The sequence below is a fragment of the Pleurodeles waltl genome, chromosome 11 (genome assembly GCF_031143425.1).
Source record: "Pleurodeles waltl isolate 20211129_DDA chromosome 11, aPleWal1.hap1.20221129, whole genome shotgun sequence".
NCBI classification, from domain to species: Eukaryota; Metazoa; Chordata; class Amphibia; order Caudata; family Salamandridae; genus Pleurodeles; species Pleurodeles waltl.
The window spans coordinates 905,734,949-905,751,488 of record NC_090450.1 but is presented as its reverse complement, the minus strand read 5'-3'; the positions used below and the strand labels follow the sequence as shown (position 1 = coordinate 905,751,488).

The window sequence follows — 16,540 nt, the reverse complement described above, 5'->3', positions numbered from 1 at the left end:
TGAGAGGCAGTGAAACTACTACCAGTACCATTAGCAGTAGTAAGAACATCTGTAGTAACATTAGTATACAATGTGTATTAATGGAATAGAATTAGTACCAACAGTAGATGTAACACTAGTGGAGGTACTTACTGGTAGTGGTGCAAGCTTTAGCAGTACTGACACTACGAGCTGCAATACTAGTATCTGTTGCAGGGCTGGTCGCAGTATAATGGCCTTTAGCTGGCAGAGTATCCAGATTTTCAGGTCTCTGGGGTGGGACCAGGATCAAAAGGTGTGTAGGTCTGCATAGACGATATTGGACATGTATAGGAAGCTAAAAAAGGCTTAGCAAATATGTATATTATTAAAGTAAAAGAAAAGGGAAGGTTTTACCTTTTTATATTGTTCCTGAAATTGCTTTGCAGACTGCACTGTCAGAGTGAAGGTTAACCAAAACAAGAAAACACTGATAGCAAGGTATAGGATATTTTATTTTTGTAAAACCTTTGTCCCCCTTCATTTCCGAAAAAGTAGGAGCAACCTCAGAATCTGAAATTAGAAATCATAAATTATAAAACCTCTGGGTTACAACTTGTTTACGTATTACTTTTAGTGGTGAAGTTTTATTTTACTGAATCGGCCCTGTGAGCGTATGTGCAATTTATTTTCAGGTTATTGTGTGATAGTCGATACATGGGGCCATATGTACGAACACTTTTTCCCATAGACACAGAATGGGTAAAAACCTGTGCTACATCTGGCCCGTGATTCGTTAAGATGTTAGGTCTGTGTTAGATACTGTGCTTTTCTACTATGTGTAGGTTTACTGGAATTACCAGCCAGTGGAGGACGAAATTATGTAGCAGGACAGTGGCGCGAAAATGCAGATTATGACATAATGCGGCACATCAATTCTGTGGCATTATTTTGCTATCGTTATTTTAACCCACTTTAATAGTGTCTTTACATCATTAGTATCTAACACCTGAATACAGCAATCAGCCACTGAACGATGACCTTTTTAAAGGCCTGCCACTGAGCAGCGCCATACGTGGCTCTTTGTGTTTGTGACATTTGTTCTTCTTGAGCTAGAAGCAACATTGTTTGTTGAAATTTGAAAATTGTGCAGCAGATCGAAGATTGTGAGACGTGCAGTAAATCTAGAAATGTGGAAAACTCCGATGCCGCACACAAACACATCGAGTGGCCATGATTGAGTTACTTATTGCAAAAATATGTGAAATTCGGTGTGGTGCTAGGCAGAATCCCTTAACCACCGACTCTCCTTCCTTGTCATGACATCATTAAATCCACTGATTTTAATAATGGAAGCATTTTGAGGGAAGTAATTGGACAGGAAGACTTTGACAATGTTAAGCAGTGGATTGCATTACTTTATCAACCAAAGGGACAGAGGGATTGCCCATTTATTGTACACGCATTCCATAAATATAAATTGAAAACCTGCTCTTCTATTTGATTGGGTGTGGTATTGCTTCTTTGAGCATTTGGTATTTCCACAGTATACACAACTTGATGCCCTTTGACTACATCTTATCAATGCCAATGTTTTTTTCTAGATTCTGCTCAGCTTGCATCCTTAGAACAGTCTTGCCAGAGAACCGACCAGTTCCTCGCTACATCTCCCTGGTTTCATGGCCCTATTTCCCGATTTCGAGCTGCTCAGCTGGTTCAGTCTCAAGGGTTTGAAGGGCATGGTGTGTTTCTGGTGCGACAGAGTGAAACGCGGCGAGGAGAATATGTCCTCACATTCAATTTCCAGTCTAGAGCAAAGGTACATACACTTGGCTAAGTTTGTGGAGTGATTGTTTTTTGTTTTTTTAATCCACTGTGCTGGGTGTGTTTATGTAAATGTTCATTTTTTGTTTAAAACAAAGACAGGTATGCACAGCAAACACGCTATTAAAGTCAAAGGACCATAGTTCTTTCAGATCAAATTTTAAACCGTTTCAACTATAACAAGTTGCTTGCGAGCAGATTTTAGAAACCTTGAGCAGTGGCTGGTGTGGGAGGGGGAATGGATTGATTTTCAGGTTGGAACAAATCAGGATAATTAAAACAAACATTACCTTCAGAAAGTACTTAATGCTTTATTCTCCACCTGGTATTACTGAACTTGAGTAGCTAGCATCTGTCATAATTGGACTCTGTGTCTGTCTTAAGCACCAAGTGGCCACTCATGATAGTTGTGATTCGTAAATATCCACAAGACATAAGTTAGTGTTAAATTGGGTCTCTGTTTGGCAGAGGTCTACACCTTGTCCATGTAGGGACCACAAACCTAGAAGGGGTAAGTCAGATACACACCCTAAATTAACCTGTGCTCATTCCCTTTGCACAGAGTAGTCAGCCTTAACTTAAGAGGCAGTGTGTAAAGTATTTGGGCAACACTTAAAGTAACACAGTGAAAGACACCACATAAAGACTCCACACCGGTAGGTAAAATAGAGAATATTTATCTGAGTAAAACAAGACCAAAATAACAAAAACCCAATTAGTATATCCTGAGATATGCAATTTTAAAGATTTAGGTGAAAATAGTGCATAGAAGCACAAAGTGCGCACAGTGGTTATCTGGGCACACTGGACTGGGAGAAAGTGATAAGTTCAGGCTGACCATGATGGAGCACCGGACAACTACAGGGACCCACTTGGGCCCTCTGAACACAGTATCTTAAATCACGAGTGTGCTGTCAGTACGGCATTGTTTTGCAAGTCTTCACATCGTCCAGTGTTGGTTCTGAGAAGCTGTGTGGCAAGACTTTTTGGGCTTTGGTTTCAGTTTGCATTGATCCCAGGGAGCTGTGAGGAGAGGCTTTGCAGGGCTTGGCATTGCACTGCTTCATGGTGGTTCCAATGACAGCCACAGGTGATGAGGTACCTTATGTCCACTTCCAAGGGTCCAGGACTGGGGTGGCACCACTTGTCAGGATACAGTCACAGGTGCCAAAGTCCAGGTGCTGTAGTAGATGAGTTGCAGCAGTCTTTGATGTCCCTGAGGCTGCAGAAGATTAGGGGGGCAAGCCAACAAGCCCTTGGAGATTCTTGGTTGCAAGGATGTAGAGAACAAGTCCATTCCTTCTCACTGCAGGACATAAGCAGCAGGTCCTGGCTCCAAGCTGTCCTAGCTCCAAGCTGGCTGGAGTGACAATACAGGCTCATTAAGCCAAATTGTGGGTGGACAGGACAAGTCTATTCAGGTGTAAGTGAGGCAATGCTAAGCTCTGCCTCCCCCCCCCCCCCCTTGTCTCTCCCCCTCCAAATCAAGCCAGTTAATGGCCCACCCATAAAGGCCCATCAAGTCACACGTAATCTTCCATTGTGTGTGGCTAGCTGTCTAGAAGGAAAGCACAGGGCCCAGCTGTCACCCATCCCAAAAGTGTATTGAGAGGGAGCCAGAGGCACATAATAGTCAAAGTAAGAAAATGCCAACTTTCTAAAAGTGGCATTTTCAGACTTAAAATGTAAAATCTGACTTCACCATAAATTGTGATTTTAAATTGTGAGTCTAGAGCCACCAAATTCTACATTTCTATATTTTCCCAATTGGGAGTTGTTTTAAGGTAATCCCAATATTATCCTATGGGAGGTATAGGCCTTGAAATAGTGAAAAACAAATCTAGCAGTTTTTCACTACCTGGATATCTTAAACTTAAAAGTACATTTCCAACTTTTTAAATACACTGCACTCAGCCCTTGGGGCTACCTAGGGCCTACCTTAGGGGTGACTTACATGTGATAAAAAAGGAAGGTTTGGCCTGGCAAGTGGGAGCACTTACCATGTCAAAATGGTAGTTTACAAATGCAGCCAAAGGCCTGCAGTGGCACGCCTTGGTCATGTTTAAAGTGCTGCAGGCCCACTAGTAGCATTTAATGTACAGGCCCTGGGCACATGTAGTGCACTTTACTACCAACTCACAAGTAAATAAAATGTCAATTGTAGTTAAGCCAATGTTACCACATTTAGAGGAGAGAGCACATTCACTTTAGCAGTGGGAAAGTGCCCAGAGTCGTAAAACCAACAAAAACAGGATCAGAAAAATAGGTGGAGGAAGGCAAAAAGTGTGGGGATGACCCTACAGAAGGGCCATTTCCAACAGTTGGTGTAAACTGTGGGTTTCAAGTACCATATTACTGTTGCCTTCTCAGTTATGAACAAGAAAATGTAGCACCTGTGACTGTTACCAAGCACAAGATGGTGACGAAGGAGATGGTAGGGAAAGGTCCCAGTTTAGGTAGATAAATACATTTTTCCATGATTTTTCCTGAAGAAGTGGTGGTCAGGCTGCAAAAACATAAAATATGAGGTAAACTGTATTACAGGTTGTGAACCTAGGCGGGCATTCAAAATTTATTTTGTAAGACACTAAAAATTTCTTAAAAAATAATGATTGTGCATTTTGTATGTTTCTGTTTAATCAACGATTTGTGGTTAGAAAGAAGCATAGACACTGGAGCAAATTGTGTAAAGGTGAACAACTCTAATTGGAGAAAAATAAACTATGATGAAGGCTATTGTATAAATTTGGCTTTCAACACTAAATAAACGTTCATTATGTTTGATGTTTTAATTACTGAGCAAATTATGAATACCTACTGAGGGAATTACTAAACTGTGCTACTATCTTGCTTAAAAATGGTTGACATTATTTTCTTTTATTTTTTTGTATTAGGCTAATGGGTTTCTGGCATACTCATTCTTCCAAAGCAGGAAAAAATACATATGTGAAATAATGGAAGTGTGACCAACATCTGCTCTACCCCCTGATTCTCAAATATCTCTTTGCAGAGTAGCACAATAAGTCAAAAAAATACTACTCAGATTAGGTACAACTGATAATGTATAGGACCATCACAACACTGTGAAAAAACTCAAGTGCCAGATTTATAACGTTTGCGAGGATGCCACTGAAAGCACTTTGACCCACCTGTGTCTAGAGGAGTGGTAGAAGAAGCCTGTGGAGCAGTAAGGACGTAGTGCCCTTATGCTGGAAACTTGTACTTGCATTGGTCTCTCTCTCTTTTGAGTGCAATTGAGTTTCCAGTCCTCTGTTGGAACGCTGATCTCATCAGAAAAAACAAGCATTGGCAAGCCAGTAGGTCTTGCCTTTGAGTATTGGCTTTGTCAGTCGTTCTTAGCCAAGCTGTACAGCATCCCCAATGTTGTGCAGCATGGCTAAATAAGGAGGAAGGTGCTCTGATGCACCATTTTGCAGGCGCATGCAGCACGCATGTCCATGCATACAAAATGACACAGACACATTTTTTTTCCCCATATTTATCTAGCCCTGTTGGATCGTCAAATAAAAAACGTACAAAACCTTTTTCTGAATCACAGGTGGGGTTGGAACAACACTGAGGGTGGGGGAGAGAAGCAACAGGTGATAGAGCAAGTGTGCGTGGGAAAAAGCAATGTCATGGACAGGAGTGGGAGGAGAAGCAGCAGGTGACAGAAGGAGGACGCTGATGGAGGCAAACGCAGAGGGCAGGGAGGATGAAACAACACAGAGGTTGAGGGCAGGGATGAGAAGCAAGGGGCAAGAGCAGTGTGAAGTGGGCAGGGTGAGAAAGCAACAGGGGAGGACACGAGAGAGAGCACAACATCAGGGAAGTGGGGAGAACCATACAAGCAACAGAGCAATTTGCAGTGACCTACCCCCTACCACTGGAGAGGCCTTAGTGATGCCTTTACTGAAACCGGGCAAACCAACTACAGCGGTACAGTCATATCACCCTTTGTCCATGTTGAATATGGATTACAAAATCCTAAGTAAAATTCTGGCTACACACCCTCTCCCACACATGCCATAATTGATCCATCTGGACCAAACAGGCTTTATCCCAAGCCGTGGCATGGCCACAAACATTAGACTCCTTGCATCCCTCCTATACACCCTGAGATAGACAGAGCACTGTTACCAGCAATCAATATAGAAAAGGCATTTGATAGTCTGAGATGGGACTATTTATATGGAGCTATGGAAAAGATGGGATTGGGACAAGGTTTCATCAGATGGACCAAACTACTGTATGCTGAACCAACTGCCCGTGTCAAGACAAATAAAACAATTTCTGAGTCATATATAGTGGGCAGAGGCACGAGACAGGGTTGCCCTCTCTTCCCCATCCTATTTGCAAAAGCTGTGGAACCATTAGCACATGCAGCCATAGTGGGAAATCACTATGACGGGTTAAAGTACATGGGCAATTGCATAAAATAGCACTATATGCAGATGATATGATTCTTTTCCTCAAAAATGCAGAATCATGCAAACAGGATGTTATCTCACTACTTGAAGGCTTTGGGGGCAATAACAGGCCTCCACGTAAATTAGAAAAAATCACCGTACAGGGTTTAAAGTGAGAGGAAAACACTTTCCCATATCTTGGAGTATACATCTTTATTGATCCAAGTGACCTACTGGAGAGGAATATGAGTGCAGCGATCAGGAAACTCAGAGAAGTTGTGGCGCTCTGGGGGACACTCCCACTGTCTGTGGCAATCCGCATTGCAGTAGTTAAAATGGTGGCTTTGCAGAGGCTGCTTTATTTATTAATAATACTACCAATCTTTCTACCAAGATCCTTTTTCGGGAACTGAACACAATACTAATAGACCACATCTGAGGGAAGGGTAGACATAGAGTAGCTTTGAACAGGTTGCAATGCTCTTTGACAGAGGGGGGTGACTAGCTGCCCCAGACATGGCTATTACCTAGCAGGTCAACTCCAATGGTTTGCACTGTGGACGGACATGTGGTAGCGGGCAGACAAGACGATACACTGTAGGACCCCTACCTACCTCACATTGCTTCGTATCCTGTTAGCGCCCAAATAGGCTCACCCCGGCAACACAGCAGAATTACAAGTAATACGACGCTGCTGGCTATGAACAAACCTCCTTACACACCTGACCTCCCGTTGAGATGCTTAGTAATTTTACCAGGTGGGCAGAATCTGTGAGGGTTGTTGAGATGGGAAGAACAGTGTAACACCATCTTGGGAGATATGTGCACAGATGGACAGCTTATGCTCTTCGAAGACCTAACAGAGAATTATGGGTTAAAACAGGGTCAATTTCTACTGCACAGAACGATAGCCACTAAAATCAAACAGCACTGGGGAACAGGACCATTAGAGCCCGAAGGTAATTTGGGCTGCCAGACATTATGTACTATAAGCGGCCAGATCAGGGCAGTCACACAACTATACAATGCATTAGGAACGGATACACTACCCTAATGGATGACCTGTGCCTTAAATGGGAGGGGGACCTCAGGCTCACAATAGATGAAGGGAAATGGGCTTCCATCATACCACACACCAATAGAATATCCAGAAACGCTTGTTTTAAATTGATAAGCTTCTATATACTACACAGAACTTACCTCATGCCGGATAAAACAGCTTGTTCGTTTAATATTGATAAGACCTGTTGCCCACGGTGCGCTCTGACCCAAAAGCAGTTTTTTTTTTTTTTTTCATATATTGTGGGCCTGCTCGCAGATGGAGTTCTGAGAGGGAGTATTCCACAGTATAAATGAAGTGACAGAAAGACTGATTGAGACTACTCCTATGAATGGCTTACTGGGGGTTTCCCATGCCCACGTTACTCTTAACTAACTACAAAATTTATAGACTTTGCCCTCATCTTAGCCAAAAGAGATATAACAGTGTATTGTAAGACGTCCAAGGGTGCAGATGTAGACCGCTGGAGAAGAAAATTATTGACTTGGGCAGGAATAGAAGGGCCAGTATTATATCTACATGAGGCGAAAGGGCATTATAATCCTAACATAGCCAGAAGTTGGGATCGGCTGATTGAATGTTTAAAAACTCTGGATTTATCCTCCCCAGGTAGCTCCATGTCGCCTACATAACATGTGGTTGCTGAAGGGGAAGGGATCACATGAGACATAATACTTTGATGTAAGGCATGGTATAGAATGGATCAGGTGACTAGGGCGGTATCATTGACCAAATGAGTAGAGAGTGTAGCACATAGCGTAAGTTGAGAATGTTCAAATGTTGAATAGAGCAGGAGAGTTGCTACCATTGTATGATGATAGTAATCACTGTATAATGCATTACTGCAACCATCTCTGGATTGTGTTTTAAGTAAAATGCAAATAAAATTCTGTTAAAAACAAACAAACAGAGCAATGCACAGTGCAGGAGGATAGAAGGCCCACAAGGGAGACAGCTGCAAAACACAGGCACTATTGTGGAGTGCTTAACCAAAAATAAAAAAAATGTACTTGAAAAACAAACAATGAAGGCATAGAAGCCAGCCAATCGAACAAGATGGTAAAGAGGCTATACTCTATGTGAAGGACGGACAAAAGATTGACAAGCTGGGACACAAATAAGAAAGAGGTAAATGAGTGACAGTAAAGCCAATAAGTGGCAGCAATGGGCAAGTTTCAAACCCCTCTATGTTCTTTGTAATCTCACAATGTGTCTTTCGCAACCAGACAGCATGTCCGTTTGGTAGGCTCCACCTAAACATGGACTAAACAAAATGAATAAATACAGTTACTGCTGTTAAGGTGATGGATGGCCTTGCAATACATTATTATGTGGAAGTTGAGATGAGCAGTAGAACTAAGAATCTGTGATTGCCCGGATGGTAACCGTTTTCTCCCATTTAATGCTTTGAGACCTTTATAATCTAATATTAAGCAAAACATTACAAGACCAGCTACATGTACAACACTGAAGGGGACCATCTTGTGTTAGGGAAAAAAATATCTTTACCCAGACCTGCACCTCCAACAACCACAAGCAGTAGACATTCTAGAATGGTGCTTTTTTTGATTATGTAAGCTGGGGTTTGAGATCTATTGTGACATCATTCACTGGATGGCCCTTTTATTATAATAAGGTATTATGAATCTAATTTTACTTAAAGTTGCATAAGAAATTCAGTTCCAAAATAAAAAAGTAAATGAAACTTTGCAGAGTGAATTGATCTAAAAAATAAAATAAAAAAGTGTTCTTTTTTCAGGCTCTACCATTATAATAGCACCTATTTCTATTGCATGCAAATTGACAGAGTTAGGCCTTGTGAGTCTTATGCTAAGCTAACTGCCTGCATGTTCGATCCTTTCAGCATTTGCGACTCTCTCTGACTGAGTGTGGTTTCTGCCGAGTTCAGCATCTCTGGTTCCAGTCCATTGAGGACATGATCCACCACTTTCACCAGCACCCCATTCCACTTGAATGCGGTACATCGTGTGACGTGAGGTTAACCAGTTACGTAGTAGCAGTTGCTCCTCTCCAAGGTAGGAACAAGAAGTACAAAGTAAGCTTTGTTCTATTTGAGCATGACTGGTCTTCATAACTGTCCTATTTTCATCTCCTTCAGAAGAGAAGTAGTGAGTTGTGGTGATAGCATATTTATTTGCTATGTCTCTTTATTTCTGTATGTTACTATTTACTACTATGTCATCTTTAGTACTGCCATTGATAACACTCATCCTGCCACCGATTATCTAGGATAAAGTTGATTCTGCAATAACGAATTGTTATCTCATTGCCCTCAAAGGGAACAAGAGGTCCTCCAAGCTTTCTGAATCCATTCCATCCCAATCACTATATCATCTCAACCACCACTCGCTCCCTTTGCAGTGACAGCCTCCTAACCTCATTTCATCCCTCTCACTCTTACCCCACCAATCAAAACCCTCTGTAATGTCTGTCCCCATTGACCTTCGACCCTCTTACTCCCCTCACCCTGCTCATCTTACCTCTGCTCTTGTCTGACACTCCTGACCACCCGTCCCACATTTCCCGTCAGTAATCCATCAACATCTGCAATGTTCTTCATCATCTTTAGAGATCCTCCTAACCGTATGGTTTTGAATGTTAGAGAATACATTTTCATAATGATTGATTGAACTTTCTGGAAGAAGGTGCTCTGTCTTAGAAATAAGTCGCTTTGAAGAGTTGACGTAATGCCACATCACTTCCATGTTAATTTTCAGTTGGTGTAAGTGCCCCGTGGGCCATAGCCTGCCACCTGTTAAACAGACATTTTAACCTACCTTATTAAAGTCTCATAGGTTCTCTTGGTCTAGATATAGAGAAAAAAAGACAAATGCAAACTTTTTGCTTGGCCACATCGATTTGGGCAGGGTTGGCTGTGGGTGGTGGTTTGGTGATAGCTGTGTAGTTAATGATGTGATCAAAGGGGGATGATCAGTCAGGTAGAGGGAGAATGACACGCAATAGTGTGGCTTGACATGAAATCTGTATTTGTGAGTGCAATTTCAGAGAGGAGTTGGTCGAGAAGGAGGTGGTGTTACTAGACATTCATGGCTAAGTTGGAGTCATCAAGTTCCATTGTGGGGTGAAGGCTGTGGAAAGTCAAAGATGGTGTCCACGTCTGCCAGCAGTGACTGTCTTAGGTTGTGGGGGATTTGTGTTCAGCAAATGTGGCAGGACTTGGGGTAGGGTGTGGTGTAGAAATGGTGACTGCTTTGTTAAGCATGAGGTCCATGCCACTAGGGCAAGTGCCCTGCTGGAGTGGCAGTATCTTTGGGATGAGTCCGTGTTCAATAGACTGCAGTTTAGTGTTGAGAGACTGTCAGTGAAAGTGATGAGCGATGAAGGACATTGGGTGTAGTGGATGGTGTATGTTAACTTGATGGTTATGCAGTTTGGGGGATGTTTTCCCAGGCTGGGTGTGGAAAAGGAAAGGACATTTTCTGTAGGACGGGGGAATTAGGACAGATATGCAGAATGAAACCTGAATGCAGGCTTCTGTGGAATTAAAGAATTCGACAAAAATGATTAATAGATGTATCAGTAAGTTAAACATTCGTGGTCAGTTGCACTGCCAATTAATCTTTTGGGTTCATGTCTGCGAGATGAGAGATGGGGCAGTAAGGGAAAACGTGCCTGCTCTAGTGTACATGCTATTATTTAATACACCGCGATTAAGCAAATCTGTACTTCTTTTCCACTTAATTTAGATGGAGTCTGCAGGTCTTATCCATACCTCTTACACCATGCTCTTCATTTGCAGAGGCCATCTTCATGAAGGCAGGCAAGCAAGCAAGCATGCATGTTCCTGTGTGCACCCTCTGTGAGGGTACTAAACTTGTTTTTCATCACTGGAGACAGGTGCTTGCGATAGGAGCTTTATCACTGGGAAAGGGTTATTATTTGGTGTAACAGGAACAATAGTTACTAAATAGTCTATAATTTTTTTTATGTTCTTCCAGTCTGTTAGATTATTAAAATGTAATTACTTATTTATTTTCCTTTATTCAGGGCCAAGCACTTCAAGCAATACATTACAACCTCTATCAATACATCGCTGGAGTTCCGACCACAGTGCCCTGCACGGTCAGTCTCATAGCCACCCTCGGGCAAATCATATGGACGATGTGCATCACTCGCCTCCCACCGAGCAAATTTTTCACTTTCTGCCTTCCCGAGAGGAGTTAGCCCGCAGCCTCCGAAGCCGCGAAGGAACAGGGGTCCATGTGAACCGTCAGTGGGACTCAGACAATGACGTGGAGTCCCCAGCCAGAGGACACATTCGAGCGATTGACAATCAGTACACACCACTCTGACAAGGTGGCAGGTGTGCTGCTCTTGAGTAGACAGAGTCTGCTTGTGTTAAATTCTCAGAACTTTTGTCAAACACCTTATTCCTTTCTGAAAGAATGTAACATTTTATTTTGTTGTTTTTGGGTGACAGGGAGTCGAAATATCTAAAGTGTACACTCCAGTTTGGGTGTGTTTGTTTCATTAGGCCTGTTGAAGGGCCTGTTTTAAGTCTTTAATCAACCACACAACTTTTTCATAACTGTTTACAGATGCAGTTCCCTTTGGCTTGACGAGTCTAGAACTTTAAACCTGTGCCTTCACTTTCAGTACACTTTGTGTAGGTTACTGTTTAACCTTTATTAAAGGTTGTGTAGTGTAACCTATAAATATCTTCCCAGGGCTTTCAAGCTAGAAGGCCCAACTTATCCTCTACCACACTTGCCTACCTTTGTTTTATCTCAGCATCTTACTCTGGCACACTAGGCTAGAATGTAAGATGTTGATGCCTCACTATTACTCCAGTCGTGGATGCATGTTCTGATTTTCTTTTTTTTTGGCTTCTCTTAAAAAATAATAATAATAATCAAAATTTGCTCAAGGCCAAATAATATTTTCATTACTTTTCTCAAAGACATGCTGACAAAATATGTGCTGTTCAATAGAAATTAGTTAAAAATTTCAGTGTTACCCATCAACCAATTTTCTCTGCCTAACATTGAAGTTGCATAGTTATTTTTCGGCTTAGACTAGTTGGGGGAAGAAGGATAAAGAGTGGACTAATATTGATTGGTTGAATATTTTTCAGATTTGAAAACATTGGGTACTGTATCATTACTGGGATTTTGTCCTTCCTGGATTAGCAAAGCTTTTCCAGTTTTACAGGAGAGGAAGTGGAAAATGGTGAAAGTATGTTGCAGATGTACTTTTTTGATAGGGGAAGACGAATGTGCGGACTAAACATTTTTACCTGCAAACTAGGATGAGTTGCTATCGTTCTAGTGGTGGTATCCTATTCAGGAATCGGACACCTGATGATACATTTGGTAAAACAAATGGTTTATCTAGCTGGTTCAGCAGTTAAATTCCCTAATGGAATTTAGGTGTTTGATGTCGAGGAGCAGTAGTATTCTCCCCTACCTCCTGTCCATTATACAAAGGAAGTACAATCAAAGCTCATGATTGGTTTTGCGTTTCTACCCATGATTTGAGGTCTTTAAGTCACAAGCTAGTGTATGGAACTTAAATTGTGAAAGATCGCCAGGGTAAAAGCCTACATTTACCTTTATAAATTTACCTTTTAAGAAGATTTTGAGAAGTGGTGAGGGATGGCACAGATGCACACTCGTACATCCCACCAATTGATTCTCTCATTCTTAAATGACTGTATGAGAAAAATGTATTGAGCAAAAAATACAATGTCAATTTTGAATAGAAGTATCCAAAACGAATATTTTAACTGAAAAATAGTCATAGAAGTCCCCTTAGTAAGGAATACACTTGGAAAACAGACCACCAGCTTGAAAACATTGACGTATAAGGCACACTTGTAAAGTTGAACAGATGACATTTTCTACAACATTTTACCTCAAATTGTATGTTTCTTGAAACATAGGTTCGGGAGACCTTAACTGTTGCTTGCTTAAAAATACTAATCTGTTTTGTAACTAGAAACCTTAATATTTTGTAAAGAAAGCTATACAGATTGCTACCATGCCTACATCTCTGTCAGGGTGTCTTAACACAGAGGTTGGGCTACTATCAACTATGTGTTTTTTTTTATAATCTCAGGAAAAATGTTATGCATTTTGTTTATTTAAATTTTGAGGGCACCTGCTTTCAGCGATGTGTATAGTTTGCATATTATTTGTCCCTTGTGGGCCGGCTGGTTGGAACGTTACAACATTTTAAATATGGACATCTCTCCTGTGGAGAAACTATTGATTTCCCCTTATCTGACCTAGCTCACTATTAAATGGCAAGTTAGATGCCATTAATGAGTAGTTTGCTTCATTCATGCAGTCCTGTGTAAAATGGCCAGACTCCCCTCTCATTAGCCTTTCTGTTTCTTTTGGTGACATTTATAGGTATTAGCAGAAAGCCTAAAGAATTCCTTCTAAGAGACCATAACCTGTTGAATTCATTTTATTTAAGATGACTAGCTGCCTGATTTTTGCACAGTTGCAGTGACACCTTAGAACGCATCTGAAGACTTTCTTTTGCCTGCCCACTCAAGTTTACCAGGGGTTTTGGGGTAATACCCAATTCTTGCAATTGCATTGCCACAAACATAAATCATTACATTTCTGTGAATTTAGAGATGAGTGAGTTATAACCTGCAGAAACACGATTTCTGCAGGTTTTCTCCATTCATCGGTGCTAAATTCGGACCATCTTACTGCTAGGGGGCACCAATATCCAGTCCAGAAAAGTCGTATTCCTCATTTATCATGCAGTCATACTAATTTTCTCCAAATAAAACAATCATACCAACCATGTTAAATGCATAGAAAACCACTTTAAGGACAGTTTCTTTCAGACCTATCAGTGTATTCTAAATGACCCCCTTGGATGATGTAATAGAAACCTAGGGCCATTTTATCTCCCCCCATAATTTACTGTTTTCAGTTCCGGTAACATTTTTAAATCATCTCTATCTTGAATGAAGAGTGTTAACATTTCTGATATTCATCATAGTATTGCATGACTGGAACCACCAAAATGGAAGAACAAGCTCTTCAAGTTGGAGAGTTGTCTGCAACAATAGCTACTCCACATATGCATACAGTTCATGGAAGAGGCAAACTATCTGATAAAGTGAGCATTATAGTTTTGGGGAGTGATCTGTAGTTTCGTTTGAGTTACAGTACCGGTATGCCTCGATTCTTTCCTATGGATGCCAAAGTCACAGCAGCTGGTGAACACCAAGTGTAGTTTTTTCCGACACATGGGGGCTATTTTCTAGTTTATTGTATGGGCGCATGTATGGGTAAAATACTGCATCGATGTACTTGACATCAAAAAGACCTGTGGCTACAGCGCCATGCGAGTGCCTGAATAACCCTCCTAAATCTAAGCCCTAATTGTATATGGAATGGGTTCTGCTTTAAGACCCATCTCTCAAGTGTCTCTTTCAGGTTGCACAACCCTAAACATTCTGTTTGTATTCAGACAACTCTGTGTGGAAGTTCACATTTCAAATAATATGATACCTCGCCAGATCATCGTGGTTATGTTTTGACTCCATGTAACATACATAGTTTGGGTTGTGCATTTAAACTTCAACGAAGGTCTTTCTGTTGTCAATCATTTTTAAAAATTCCTCCATCTTCAAAATTAAATTCTTTGTCTTTAAATATAATTTTCTTTAACCTTAAACTGGTATAATTTTCTTTAACCTTAATCTGGAATCGGTGGGTTAAACCTGACCTTAGTTACATGTTAGCATGTTAAAAGCCACTGCCTGGGCTCTGTTGACCATAGTTAAGAAACTCTGTTAGGATTCTTGGGGCTTATCAAACCACTGGTGGTCAAGGGGACCAGAGGTACTCCTGTAAAACATACCTATCAATTGCAGTACCCAGTGTATATACACGTATAATGGCTGGTTGCCTGTTTCATGGTTTCCTAGTTCAAATCGAAAAGAAAAACAAACTCTCCAGAGTGATGTAAAAATGGACATGAGTGAAAAGGCCTGTTGGATTAAAATCTTGCACAAAAAAAGACTGGTGAATTTAAAAAAAGGAAAATATAAGAGCTGTCAGCCTTTTCACATACAATACACATTGTCTCAACTTTCCGTCGAGAAATCCCAAAGTTCGAGTAAAACAAGAATCTTCCATGTTAGTATGTGGCCAAAGAACACCTTGAATATTTTGACCCACTGTGTTAGATAATTTGCCAGCAGCCTCGGGATACCAGGACTCAAGAATGTAGCCCATTTGCAAAGTTAAAAATTGTGGCTGCTAATTGAGGAGCAGTCACAGGGGCCAGGGGGATTGGAGTGGCAGGCAACATGTAGGTTAGGCTAGTCATAAGTGAGTGTTTTGTACGATATGTAAGGCTGAAGAAAACCAAAAGACTACCTATGTAGACCCCTCTGTGTTTGGCAACTGTTCTAGCTATATTATATTTTTCAGGGCCATTCAAGAAAGGTTGTGACCTGTGCAATTTAACATAATCTCCTAAAAAGTAATACAGTCTAATCAAACCGTAAAGATGAGAAAGCATGTTCCTTCCTTTTGGATAAAAGATAAGTATGCTCGCACTGAAAGACAGCTGTAATCTCTTGTGATCACCAGATTACACACAGAGTAGGTTGTTATTAAAAGTGCTGCTCCCAGATTTGATATTTATGATATGCCACATTGCTACAAAGTGTTTATGTATCGTTTACGTTTTTTTCATACAGCATTGAATTTGTCCTATTCAATGCCAGAATGTATGAAAGTCACCCAAACAAAACAACTAAAACAATACATTTGACTAAGTTTCAACCATGGATGAGGCAAGGTGCCTACCACCTGCCAGCTGTTTAAAATGTCTTACAGACTCAATCGAAACATTCATAGTGTATTTGTAAAAGAAATTCCAAAATAATTATATCCCCCCAAATCTTTATGTAGATATGTGTTCAAATTCACATGCTATGTCAGACTTTTTCCAAACCAAGTCATTGTAAAACGAGTATCTGTCAGAAAACAATTGACGATTTACAAGTCATGACCTTGTCACACTGTTTTAGTCTGCTTTTTAGTGCTGGCATTTCCAGTGGGGGGTGGAGGTATGGGGGGAGGGGAGGAGAGGGGGAAAGAGAGGGGGAGGGATCCAGTCTTGATTAAAAATGGCAATAACATTTGTTTATTTTTAAAAAAAGGTTTAAAAAAAAAAAAATTCAGAACATGTCACGTCTAATACTTCGAGTTTTCCATTAAGATATGTTTTTTCTCTTAAAAGTGCAATACCACCATACAACTCATGG

General features: G+C 40.9%; 1 protein-coding gene across 1 annotated transcript in view; it reads left to right on the top strand.

The window, feature by feature from the left end:
* The window catches only part of SH2B3 (SH2B adaptor protein 3), a 374,442-nt gene extending 359,148 nt beyond the window's left edge, over nt 1–15,294 (top strand). Inside the window, exons 7-9 of the mRNA XM_069214849.1 lie at nt 1,563–1,777; nt 9,116–9,287; nt 11,281–15,294. Coding sequence (XP_069070950.1) covers nt 1,563–1,777; nt 9,116–9,287; nt 11,281–11,585 — 692 coding nt within the window. The 3' untranslated portion in view covers nt 11,586–15,294. The remainder of the gene's footprint in view (nt 1–1,562; nt 1,778–9,115; nt 9,288–11,280) is intronic.
* The last annotated feature ends 1,246 nt before the right edge of the window (nt 15,295–16,540 follow it).